The sequence below is a fragment of the Somniosus microcephalus genome, chromosome 17, assembly GCF_052327205.1.
Source record: "Somniosus microcephalus isolate GS21.2 chromosome 17, FLI_Smic_1.0, whole genome shotgun sequence".
In the NCBI taxonomy this organism is placed as follows: domain Eukaryota; kingdom Metazoa; phylum Chordata; class Chondrichthyes; order Squaliformes; family Somniosidae; genus Somniosus; species Somniosus microcephalus.
Window position 1 is genome coordinate 37,114,117 of NC_141003.1, and position 13,745 is coordinate 37,127,861.

The window sequence follows — 13,745 nt, forward strand, 5'->3', positions numbered from 1 at the left end:
TTTCAGGTTTGCCTTTTCCCCATGTGAGAGCCCCATTCTTTGTTTTGCTCTCTCTAACAGTTTTAACAAGTTGGAATTTTAAGAGCTTACTTACTTCCTGGTTCGCTGTCTGTGAGAATTCTGCCTTTCGATTGGCTGCTTAGACAGCTTGTCGGCATCACAGCAGCTCGTACTGGGGGATCCCCACTACACTCCATTGATTTGAATTACGCGTCGGAAAACCCGAACTCCGACACAGGGATCGCGAGACCTTTGTGCGAAGCTTACTTTGGGGTGAGCTTCCTCAAATTCCAGGCCAATAAATCATGTTTTATTTGAGAGTAAAAATTGCTATTTTTGTTATCTCCATTAGGAAGAAAACTACTTACTGCATTTAGTCGATGTTCTCCAGTGTTTCCACATATCAAAGGTATCTTTATTACATTGCCGTGCAATTTCCGCAAAAGTAGCACATTTACACCCTTTAAGGCAGCAAACATCTGCCCGACACATTTTCCAGTATTCTCCAATCACATAGTTGTTAAAACATGACAGGAACAGCTCTGAAATTGCTTCACATTGCTGAAAATGAAAAATCATAAGGCAAATTATGTTATTAAAATAGAGACCCATTTATTTGCTGAACTCTAAAAGGATGTGTACCCATCTGTTCTAAAAATTCCGTAATATGATCTCGTGAGTTCATTTCCACCAACCTTATATAATCAACAGTTGCTAAGTTCTATGCAGGAATTAGGACAGAAATACTTACTGTGTATACAGGAAAGGCTGTAAGGAATCAGAATGCCAGGGAGAGGGAGAAGGTGGTCGGAAAACCCGGGAGAACAGGTTTCCCATGGGCCCTGCCGACTTTAACGGCAGGGCCTGATTTGAATAGGAAGATAGCAAAATACTGCAGATGTTGGAAATCCGAAGAAGGGTCAAACCCGAAACGTCAACTCAAATTTCTCTCCACGGATGTTGCCTGACCTGCTGAGTTTTTCCAGCATTTTCTGTTGTTATTTTGAATAGGAAGCCTCTGTTTAACACCCACAGCCAGCCACATAGAGCAGCTGGCTGGCTGCAGGCGGGTAGGCCTGCGGCACTCGGCCGCACAGAGGAGGGAGGGATCGCTTGGGGGTCGTGCTGGGAGCGGATCGAGGGGTCAGGGGGCAAGAGAAGCTGGGTGGGGTGGTGGTCGGGGGCCAGGAAAAGATTGGGGGGGTCCGAAGGGGATCGGGGGCAGGGAGAAGCCTGGGGGAGTGGAGGTGGAGAGGCTGGGGGGGTGGAAAGCCGAGACCTGAGGGGAGGATTGGTGGCCTGGGGTGGGTTCAGAGGCCTCGTGAGGGGGCCTCCAATCGTAGCAGGTGGGTTAGGCAGGGACCCTGGATTCAGCGGGTTAGTATAAAGGCACTTACCTCCTGGATGCAGCAGTCCTCGCCTTGCTGTAGCTGGCGAGTTTTACAAGGTGCGCAAAACCCAACCAGCTAAAGTTAACACAAAATGGAGGTTAAAGAAGAGGCTTCCAGCCTCATTATAATATTCAAATAGACCGCCCGCTTCCTGGCAGTGAGTTGGCTGCCTGCCTCCGGTCCTGCCCCCTTTAAAACCAGAAGTGGGCGGGTTGGAGGCGGGTTCAGGTCAGGATTCCGATTTTTAACACTTTAACTACCCCCACACCCCCAACCCACCCGTTTCTTTAGGTTAAAATTCTCCCCCTAAGTCAGAGCTATCGCTCCTGATGCTCACTGGGATCCTAGCAGTATCGTGCTGCTAGTACATCAAGACAAGTTAGGGGTACCACCCTCCACAAGGACACAAGTGGGCCCCACCAGTAATGTCCAGGCCAGGCAAACAGCCTGGTTTCAATCGAACCCCCAATTCCCCCTTTCCTCGGGGGCCAAATGGAGCATTGCTGGGGTGGAGGGGGGAGCTGGGCAACTCCCACGGCCGAGTGGGCAGTCCACACTTCAGCTGGCATGGGGCAGACAGGTGCCAAAGACGTGCTCCAAGTTCCGCTTGCACCTGCTACCCTTATGCAAATGAGGTGTGTGCCCAATAACCCTGCAAACTCCAGCAGGCGTCAGTGCTCGAGGGCATTGCTGGACATGATGCTGGCGGGATGCCAACCATTTGGAGCCTTTATATTTTACTGTATATTTAAATATTTTCATGCAGTATTTTGTTTGCACAAGTATTTAGAAAAGAATTTGGGCAGGGCTGCTAAATCAAACAGTTGGCCACTGGAGCTGGTTTACTGGATGTGCAATAACACGAGCTTCAGCTCACATTCTGCTGTAACTATCTTCAGAGTTTCATTACTTGTAGGTCATGTTGCTGCTGTAATAACAGAGTGATAGTGGAGGACTCCATCTCGGAAGGAGAGGTGCTCTCGAGAAAAGCTCAGCCAGGTAAAGCTTGTGTAAAGCTAATAATTAGATAGAATTCACAGCACAGAAACTGGTCATGTGGCCCAACTGGTCTATGTCAGTGTTTATGCTCCACATGAGCCTCCTCCCACCCTATTTCATCAAACCTTCTCTGTACATCCTTCTATTCCTTTCTCCCTCATGTACTTATCTAGCTTCCCCTTAAAGGCATCTATGGTATTTACCTCAACTCCTCCAAGTGGTAACGAGTTCCACATTCTAACCACTCTCTGGGTAAAGAAGTTTCTCCTGAATTCGCTATTGGATTTATTAGTGACCGTCTTATATTTATGGCCCCTAGTTTTGGACTTGCCCACAAATGGAAGTATCTTCTCTACATCTACACTATCAAGGCCCTTCATAATTTTAAAGACCTCTTTCAGATCACCCCTCAGCCTTCTCTTTTCCAGAGAAAAGAGGCACAGCCTTTTCAGTCTTTGCTGATAGTTGTAACCTCTCAGTTCTGGTATCATCCTTGTAAATCTTGTTTGTGCCTTCTCCAGTGCCTCTATATCCTTTTTATAATATGGAAACCAGGACTGTACACAGTACTCTATAATGAAGTCCACTGATGTTCACAGCCCAGACTTTCATGTCTTCCAAGATGAAGCATTTAGACAATAATACAATACAACTTATAGTAGCATTCTCGAAGGTCTATAGGGGAAATAAGGGGAAGAATTTTAGCCCCCAAAAATGGGTGGGTTTGGGTCGGGTGGGATGTTAAAATGTTAAAAATCTCAAACCTGAACCCAACCCGCCTCCAACCCGCCCACTTCCAGTTTTAACGGAAGCAGGACATGGGCAGGCAACCAACCCGCTCTCAGCAGGCAAGTTGGTCGTTTAAATGCTACAATGAGGCTGCATGCCTCAGATTTAACCTATCTTCCAGGTTTAATCTTGGCCAGCCGGGTTTCCCAGGCCTCAGGAAACCCAACAGCTAAAGGGAGCCGAGGAAGAAGTAAGTACCTTTACAGCACTGCTTGTGGGTCAAGAGGAGAGCCAAGAGGAGCAGGAATGCTTCCCCCCCCCACCCTGGCCCCCAAGTTTACCAGCTTCCCTGCCTGACACCAGAGCCCCCCCACCCCGGGATCAGGCACCCCTCCCCCCAGGACTAGCAACCACCTCCCTCTAGATTGTAAGATATAATTCGCTGTTCGTTGTGACTTGGCTGAATTGAATGTACCAGCATGCTTCGAGAGTTCTGCAAACAAACCTTTCAACAGATTTAGTTAACTTCTGTAACCCTTTTAGACATGGCATAAGCGGCCCATTGTCTACAGATTTATTTAACTTCTCCAAACTCATCAGACAGGACCTCGAGAGTTCTGCAAAACAAACCTTTAAGCTGATTGAACAATGAGGAACTTCTGCAACCCCTTTAGACATAGCGCAAGCGGCCTTGAGGCCCATTGACTACAGATAAGGAGAAGAAATACCCATGATTGAACAATAGTCAACATGGTCTGAGACAGAAGAGATACCAATGATTGAACAATAGCCAACGTGGTCTGAGACACGTATGCATTGGGAGGCCTGCCAAATTTGGGGTATAAAGGATACAGTTAGGGACCACTTGGGGGCTGCTGCAGTGAGTCGGGCGACTTGACCAGTCGCACAGAAAGAAGGGCCTACTAGTCACCGCCGAACCGGTCACTCACTGGTGTTGGTACATATTTATGCTTATGCTTGCTCATTGAAATTTATGCTTGTGTGTAAACTTGGGTACAGGAAGACCAAAAGTTGTCTCTGTAATTCATCTGCAGACAGGAATACATGTTGAATCCATTCTGATAGAAATGCAGAAATCCAAACAGGGCACCAGAAAGAATATGAGAACAGAAGAGCACGGGAATGACACGGGAATGACACGGGAATGACACGGGAATGACACGGGAATGCTGCTACATTAAGGGTGTTTTCTGAAGTCTATTAAAGGCAGACTTATATAAGGGTTGCAAAAGAGCGATACGGAAATGACGCCCATTAGCAGTTCTTCTGTATTTACGTGGCTCTTTGCCTCCACTCTCCTGTATGGCAATTAAAGGCCAATTGATAAAACTGATGACCCTGTCTTCTCTGCATCTAACAGGTCTCCAGGGCAATGGGACCAAAAGAAAAATATTAACAATTCTTCTTTTGAGAATTTGTAAAAATGCAATTGTGGAGCTGGGAGTAGATGCTGGGTCCGTTCAGTGTGTATCACTGGGTGCGGCATGGGAAAATGTTCATCTTCCAAACTGATATCCTCTCATCTCAGTAAGCTGAGGTGCAGACAATAAGAAAGGTGACTAGTTCTGGCAGTCTGAGTGGGCAAGAGAGAAATGAGAAACAAATGTCCTGAGTATCGGTCTGCAAATATCAGCAGCAGTGTAATTTCTACCGCTCAAGATGTGACCATCAGATCAAAGGTACTGTGCTTTTTTTCTGTAGTTACTTCTAAGTATGTCTCTGGTTATAAACTTACAGTTGTTTGGACACATGATGAGCCTGACTGGGGGGTTCTATAACATGTGTGACCCAAAACATCCAGCTTGTTTGCATCAATAAAAGTTGAATCTGTAAAAAAAAAGCATGGAGACATGACAATTGTGCTCATTAAATTATACCAACCAGAATGATAATGCACATGCCAGCAATTACACTGAGACTGTCAGATTACATAACAGGCAATTACATCACGAGAAACCCGACTCAGTCTAGCAAGAAAATAACAATTTTTCTTTTGTTCTTTTTACCATAAGTGCCGCTGCTGTTCTTTTCAAATTTCCCACAAAGGCCACACACTTGTCCTTGATATTTATCATCAAGAGTTACCTACAAATAAAAGTAAATGCAAAGTTTTAGACACATGTGTTTGAAAGAGTATGGCTTGGCAGTTCCAAATCGTGCAAAGAATATGCAAGAAACAACTGGTTTCTATCTCTGGTGTTCTCGTTTCTACTAAATTGACAATCTCAGTCAGGGAGGTCAGAGGATGACTCATACGGCAAATGGAAAACATGTCATGCTTGTAGACCTCTGAAGTTCAGTTGAGGAAGTAGGAACTTTAGTCTGCATCTGGCCTATGCCATTTCCAATCCAGTAATACTTGATGCTGATCCTCAATGCACAAAATGGAAGGGTTATTTATTCTCCGGGTCTAAAAAATAGCTCAACATTTTTACAGGAACACAAAGGTATTATCTGCTGAGGAGTAAACTCTTCCCCAATTGTAATTGTGGAAGTTTTGACGCATGTTGCTTCTACCTGTCCTGGATGGTCAGTCTGGCTAAAAACTCCCTAGCACTGTGATACACTCCCTCTATGAAGCAGCACAACCTACATCCACCACAAGTGATCAGGCTCTAACCTAGCAACAGAGTTTGGATAAGAGTCACGTACAGTAACTAGGGCATCATCCGAATCTTTTATCAGCTCACAGTTGTATTAATCACAAGGATGAATATAAATGAGCGAGGCCATTCAATCCATCTAGCTCTTCCTTCCATGGAAAGCTACAGGCCTAGAGTTTTGTCTCGAGTGGTGACGTACAACAGGCAGTATCGGATCGGCCGTCCCTTATACACAGTGCCTGATATTCAGTCAATGAATCTCTAGCCCACAGTCTCCCCAGAGGATGCCCCAACCTATTCTTCAATGACGCTAGAGATATTGCCTCCACCTGACTTCTATCTATTTGTTCTCAACATATCAGTTATTTCATGTAAAAATTGTTGACCAATAGCAAACCAATCCCTGAGAAACAGACATGTATTAATGTACCTGCAGATATATATTTCATATCAAAAGAACACACATTGCTCTCCCACTGAAGAAAATCCCAATTACAATGTGCTATTTGTCATTTGTTTACTCTGCTGAATAAATAAATGTAAAACGACATAAAAAATGAATATGAAATTATCGAATAAAACTAACTTACCCATAGTGCATCTTCATTGTTCCAGTTCACAGATATAGTATGCTTCCTGTTCGAAAGTTGTGTGTAAATTCCATGTTTATAGATGCCAATTACCTTGTCACGATGTGGCAGACTTATTCTATAAAATAAAGGTAATGTTGAATGAAACTGTTATTCTAAGCTAAAATGAAAAACATTTAAAATGTCATCTCATAAAAGGGATACACATCTCAAGATTCAATTTTGGACAAGTAAAGACTTCTTCAAATGGGTTTGTATATTTCGAATTTGGAACAGGATGTTGTCACATAACATCACCACAAAGCACTATAAACCCTTCACATCCTCACACACACTCACATGAATCTCACCCTCATAAATCCTGCACAAGAAAAAAAGGTCCTCAGTCAAGATTGTATTTTGGGAGGAAGCGACCCTTATTTCATTTCATATTTTACTTTTTTTCAGGGTGAAGCGTTCCCTTTAGTAAGGTGTGTTTTCCCCCTTCCCATTCTTGGTTCTCCCCATACCGGACACTACCATCAATCAAAACAGCAGTGAAATGCCTCCTTGAAAATAGATCCTAGCTGCATAGGGTGGCTCGTTATTTCCATTCCATCCCCATCACCATCCTCCATGGATAAATTCGTGGCTGCTGCTTAGCATTCACCATGTTGTTTGCCAGTTGTCTACTGTCATACTTGGTTGGTGCTCCCATGAATTCTCCCATGCAGATAAAAGGGATTTAAAATGGTAATAGAGAGGAACCACTGAGTTACTCTAAAGTTAATGCGCTTTGCAAACAAAGCATTCTTTGCAGCTTAATACAAATCAAACGTTGCATACAAATATTAAGAAAATCACATAAATGCAATTAAACTAACACTGATATATTAAAGTTCATACCGTTCATATACAACTGTTCTTATACAATTATTATGAATGCCTCTGGTGGCCAGAAACAATCTATATCACATATTATTCATTATAATAATACTTGTAAAGCTCTGAAAGACAACCCCTTACAGAAATGGCTATACAGTATGATGTAACAATATCTTGGCAGTGTCTGATTAGATGGGAATTTAAATCTCAGGAGTATGCTTGTATCTCATCCATTAGTACAGTTAGTAAGAATAAAGTTTCAAGTTATGTACTTTAATTTTAAAAACAAATTTAAATAAAAATAAACCAAGCTGAATATAGACAGTGCAAAGGAGATCTAAAAAACGGACTAAGAGGGGCAAAGAGAGAGTATGAGAATAGATTAGCGGTTAACATAAAAGGGAACCCAAAAGTCTTTTGTAAACACATAAATAGAAAAAGGGTAGTCTAAGGAAGGCTGGGCCAATTAGGGACCTAAAAGGAGATCTTCTTATGGATGCAGAGAGTATGGCTGAGGGCCTAAATGAATACTTTGCATCTGTCTTCACTGAAGAAGAGGTTGCTGCCAATGTAGCAGCAAAGGAGGAGGCAGTAATGATATTGGATAGGATCAAAATAGATCAAGAGGAAGTGTTTAAAAGGTTGGCAGTCCTCAGAGTAGGAAAGTCATCCGGTCTGGATGGGATGCATCCTAGGTTACTGAGGGAAGTAAGTGTGGAAATTGCAGAGGCTCTGGTCACAATCTTCCAATCCTCCTTGGATATGGGGGTGGTGCCAGAGGACTGCAAATGTTACACCTGTTTAAAAAAGGGAGAGGGTTAAACCTGGCAACTATAGGCCAGTCAGCCTAATGTCGGTGGTGGGAAAACTTTTAGAGACAATAATCCGAGACAAAATTAATTGGCATTTGGAAAAGTATGGGCTAATAAATGAAAGTCAGCATGGATTTGTTAAAGGCAAATTGTGTTTGACTGACTTGATCGAGTTCTTTGATGAAGTAACAACGAGGGTGGATGAGGGTAGTGCGGTTAATGTTGTGTATATGGACTTTCAAAAGTCGTTTGACAAAGTACCACGTAATAGACTTGTTAGCAAAATTAAAGCCCATGGGATTAAAGGGACAGTGGTAGTGTTACACCCCTGTTTAAAAAAAGGGAGAGAGATAAACCCGGCAACTACAGGCCAGTATGGATACAAAATTGGCTAAGGGACAGAAATCAGATAGTTGTGATGAATGGTTGTTTTTCAGCCTGGATGGAAGTATACAGTGGTGCTCCCCAGGGGTTGGTATGAGGACCACTGCTCTTTTTGATATATATTAATGACCTGGACTTGTGTATACAGGGCATAATTTAAAAGTTTGTAGATGATCCGAAACTCAAAAATGTAATAAAAGTGAAGATGATAGCCACAGACTTCAGGAGGACATAGACAGAGTGCTAAAATGAGCAGACACATGGCAGATGAAATTTAACGCAGAGAAGCGTGAAGTGATATATTTTAGTAGGAAGAATGAGGAGAGGCAATATGAACTAAACGGTACAATTTTAAAGGGGTGCAGGAACAAGGAGACCTGGAGGTCTATGTACACAAATATTTGAAGGTGACAGGACAAGATGAGAACGCTGTTAAAAATTATATGAGATCCTTGGCTTTATTAATAGAGTATAAGGAAGCTACGCCAAACTTTAATAAAACTCTGATTAGGCCTCAGTTCAAGTCCAAGGGTGTCAAAGCCTTGGAGAGGGTGCAGACAAACGTGATTAGAATAGTACCAGGGATGAGGGACTTCAGTTATGTGGAGCTCTGAAGAAGCCGAGGGTGTTCAACAACAACAACAACTTGTATTTATATAGCTCCTGTGACGTAGTAAAACGCCCCAAGGCGCTTCACAGGAGTGTTATAAGACAAAACAACGTGACACCAAGCCACATAAGGAGAAATTAGGGCAGGTGACCAAATGCTTGGTCAAAGAGGTAGGTTTTAAAGAGCGTCTTAAAGGGGGAAAGAGAGGCGGAGAGATTTAGGGAGGGAGTTCCAGAGCTCAGGGCCTAGGGAGCTGAAGGCACGGCCACCAATGGTGGAGCGATTATAATCAGGGATGCTCAAGAGGGCAGAATTAGAGGAGCGCAGGTATCTCGGGGGGTTGTGGGGCTGGAGGAGATTGCAGAGATAGGGAGGGGCGAGGCCATGGAGGGATTTGAAAACAACGACGAGAATTTTGAAATCAAGGTGTTGCTCAACCGGGAGCCAATGTAAGTCAATAAGCACAGGGGTGATGGGTGAACAGGACTTGGTGTGAGTTAGGACACGGGCAGCCAAGGATGACCTCAAGTTTACGTAGGGTAGAACGTGGGAGACCAGCCAGGAGTGCATTGGAATAGTCAAGTCTAGCCATAATAAAGGCATGGATGAGGGTTTCAGCAGTGGATGAGCTGAGGCAAGGGCGGAGATGGATGATGTTACGGAGGTGGCAATAGGCAGTCTTAGTTATGCTGCAGATATGAGGTCGGAAGCTCATTTCAGGGTCAAATATGACACCAAGGTTGCAAACAGTGTGGTTCAGCCTCAGACAGATGTTAGGGAGAGGGATGGAGTCAGTGGCTAGGGAACGGAGTTTGTGGCAGGGATCGAAAACAATGGCTTCGGTCTTCCCGATATTTAATTGGAGAAAATTCAAAAGAGAACTGGATAAATACTTGAAGGGAAATATTTACAGGACCATGAGGAAAGAGCAGGGGAGTGGGATTAATTGGATCGCTCTACCAATGGGCTGAATGGCTTCCTGCTGTGTTATATCATTCTATGATTCTATAATTTCCTATGAAAGTCACTTTGAAATGTTCGGTCACAGGTTGGTAGCCGAGACCAAAAACACAGCAAATGAAAGTTTGTAATTAAAAAGCAGATACAGACAAAACTTACCTCACATCTTGAACTGTAATTGTCCCATTCACCACAAGAATTGTAATGCCTTCTATCAGGATGTAGACGTGTTCCAGACTGCCATTTGACCCTCGGCGGATTTGGATGTTAAAATCTTCTGCGCCACCTGTGCATTGGTGACTCAGAATGTAGTTGCAGGTTGATGTAAAATGGTAAAACTTGTCATCAAATGTCCTGAATGCTCCATGTCCCCATGTGCTGCAAAACCCTGAAAAACAGTTGAAATACCAACAGATGGTGATGGAAGGAAGTGGCCTGTACTCATTGCATACTGTAACCTAATCACATTGCACACAAATCCAGATGTTGTTCTTGTCTGTTACTTCCTTGTTGAATGACCTAAGTCCTGAGAGAGCACAGTACCTCAACACTGCACTGGAGGAATAAGGCGGCAGGTAAGAAGTGCTATTAAACCACTTTGTTAACAGTTCCACCAGACAGTATGAGACACCTCCATCAAATCACCCCATAATCTCTTCTGTTCAACAGCCTCAATTTATTAAACAGTGAGGTGGACTGTAAATGACTTTGGGAAGACATAGACAGTTTACCAAAATGAGCAAACAGGTGACATTTGCAATTAACTGTAGAGAAGAGTGAGGTAATACATTTTGGAGGAAGAACAAGCAACAGGAGTATACGCGCAATGATGTGGATAAACAGAGAAATCTAGGATTTAAATAATAAGCGGTGATCTAATTGAGGTATTTAAAATGACAAAAGGATTCAATAGGGTAGAATTATAGAAAAACTATTTCCTCTGCTGGGGGAATCTAGAACAAGGGGGCACAATCTTAAAAATGAGAGCTAGGCCATTCAGGAGTGAAATCAGGAAGCACTTTTTCACACAAAGGGTAGTGGAAACCTGGAATTCTCTCCCTGAAAGGCTGTAAATGCTGAGTCAATTGAAATTTTCAATAGTGAGATCAATAGATTGTTATTAGGTAAGGGTATCAAGCAAAATGGATCATAGGTGGGTGAATGGAGTTGAGGTACAGATCAGATTTAAAAAAAGAAAGACTTGCATTTCTATAGCGCCTTTCACGACCTCAGGACGTCCCAAAGTGCTTTACAGCCAATGAATTACTTTTTGAAGTGTAGTCACTGTTGTAATGTAGGAAACGCAGCAGCCATTTGCGCACAGCAAGGTCCCACAAACAGCAATGTGATAATACTAGATAATCTGTTTTTAGTGATGTTGATTGAGGGATAAATATTGGCCAGGACACGGGGAGAACTCCCCTGCTCGTCTTTAAACTAGTGCCACTGGAGTGTCAGCCTAGATTTTTGTGCTCCAGCCTATAAATTGAACTGTAATTGAATGGCTGAACAGGCTAGAGGGGCTGAATGGCCTACTCCTTTTAAGATGTTCCAAATTCATAATTCATTGAAAGTGCAAGTGCAGGTAGTTAAAGCCGTAAAAATGGCCACTAGCATTTTGGGTTAATGGACACAGAATGGACTGAACGGCCTCCTTTGTGCTGTAACTTTCTATGCGTCTATTAATGTGGGGAAAATTAAGTGTCACACTGTGCACTAGGGGTGTTTTTCTGAAGTTGCAGGAATTTGACTGCAACTGGCTGCGCTACATTAAACCTGCGAGTGTTCGGTGCTTGATCTGGATGCTAGTTCTCAGCACTGGCATTTCCCTAATACACCTTTTTTTTTAAACTACAATTTAAAAAGTTCATACATCTCTATAAGAAGATAAATATGTACTTACCACTGCTGCTACCTGATGTTGTTTCCTCCAAAGACCTGGGGATATTTATCGCAGAAGAGCTGTGCAAACCTGGTTCAGAAGAAGATATTTACATTTAAATTAGGCTTAAGATATACAAGCAAGACGAGGACCTTCCGTTGGGTTTAGCCGCTGGCTGCTGTAATCCAGTGGAAGAGCCACGGAAACCGCAGAGCAACAACATAAACGTTCAGTCACCCCGATGGTGTTTTCAGGCAACTATTAAGTGTTAGAAAAAACAAAGAAAAGCAACGGTGTATTGCACCCCTAATTACAACCTCATTTTATAGAAAGGTCTCGAATAAAAGAAACTGGGCCCGGAATTTCTTCTATCCCATTTACGCAGAAATCACACCGAAATTTACGCCAGTTTCCACGCCGGCCTTGCCAACGAGGAATTATGCCCAAATTTCCTGCAGAGCTCATTTGCCTACGTCGGAACATAAGAGCCACTGTAAATGCAGCGCTGCCACTCGGGGTAATAGAGCGAGTGTCAGAAGGTATGTGCTGTCTTTTGACATGGCGCCTTACTCTCAGACCTCTGCTGCCCCTCTCCCTCTCCCATCATTATGCTGAGCAGTGGTATGCCCTTTGGGAAACCATTCCAGCAACCTAGTCCTTCTACGATAGCAAAATACTGCGGATGTTGGAAATCCGAAATAACAACAGAAAATGCAAAACTCAGCAAGTCAGGCAACATCCGTGGACAGAAATTTGAGTTGACGTTTCGGGTCGAACCCTTCTTCAAAACTGGAAAGAAAAGATAGATCGGAGGCAGGGCTGCGATCGGACAAAAGAATAAAAGAAACAAAAGAAGTAATAAAAGACAATAAAAGGTATTAGAAGCTAGACGAGATGGTAATAGGCTGAGATTAGGTGTAAAGTGTACTGGCAGGGCAAGAGATAGCTGCCAGGTGTGAGACAGAAACAAAAGGAAAGGGGGGGGAAAAGGAGTGGAAAAATTACAAGAAAAAATGAAATAGGGGCCGAGGTTATGATCTGAAATTGTTGAACTCGATATTGAGTCCAGAAGGCTACAGAGTGCCTAATCGGAAGATGAGGTGCTGTTCCTCGAGTTTACGTTGAGCTTCCGTGGAACAATACAAGAGGCCAAGGACGGTGAGGTCCGAGTGGGAATGGAGCGGAGAATTAAAATGACAGGCGACCGGAAGCTCGGGGTCACCCTTACGGACTGAACGGAGGTGTTCCGCAAAGCGGTCACCCAATCTGCGTTTGGTCTTCCCAATGTAGAGGAGACCGCATCATGAGCAGCGAATACAGTATACTAGATTGCGAGAAGTACAAGTAAATCGCTGTTTCACCTGGAAGGGGTGTTTGGGGCCCTGGACAGTGGGAAGGGGGGAGGTATAGGGGCAGGTGTTACATCTCCTCCGCTTGCACGGGAAGGTGCCAGGCGAAGGGGAAGGGCTGTTTGGGGTGATAGAGGAGTGGACTAGGGTGTCTCGGAGGGAGCGGTCCCTGCGGAATGCTGAAAGGGGAGGGGAGGGGAAGATACGTTTGGTAGCCCTTCTGATGATTTTGGATGTACTGAGGCTGGTTTAGCATAACGCAGGTCTCAGTAAGAAAATTCAGCAAAATAAACGGCAAGAAAATCAGGGCTGCTGACAAAGCTTCCTACTCAACAGTCCCAGCAGTGTAATTACATTCCATTGAGATAACTTCTCAGTAGTAGACCAAAGCAGTCCAAATATTCATATGTTGTTTATTAACACAAAGATATATCTTGCTTTTATACAGTGCCTTTCACATCTTCAGGAAGTCCCCAAATCATTCACAGCCAATCAATTACTTTTGAAGTTAGTGACTGTTGTTATGGAGGGACGAGTGTTAGCCAGGACAC

At 43.6% G+C, this 13,745-nt stretch overlaps 1 protein-coding gene across 1 annotated transcript in view; it reads right to left on the reverse strand.

The window, feature by feature from the left end:
• The window catches only part of LOC147105645 (uncharacterized), a 211,557-nt gene that overhangs the window by 186,415 nt on the left and 11,397 nt on the right, over positions 1–13,745 (reverse strand). The window contains exons 2-7 of the mRNA XM_086010936.1: positions 11,867–11,935; positions 10,123–10,351; positions 6,334–6,451; positions 5,147–5,225; positions 4,876–4,967; positions 369–561 (exon numbers count right to left, since the gene is read on the reverse strand). Coding sequence (XP_085867062.1) covers positions 369–561; positions 4,876–4,967; positions 5,147–5,225; positions 6,334–6,451; positions 10,123–10,351; positions 11,867–11,935 — 780 coding nt within the window. The remainder of the gene's footprint in view (positions 1–368; positions 562–4,875; positions 4,968–5,146; positions 5,226–6,333; positions 6,452–10,122; positions 10,352–11,866; positions 11,936–13,745) is intronic.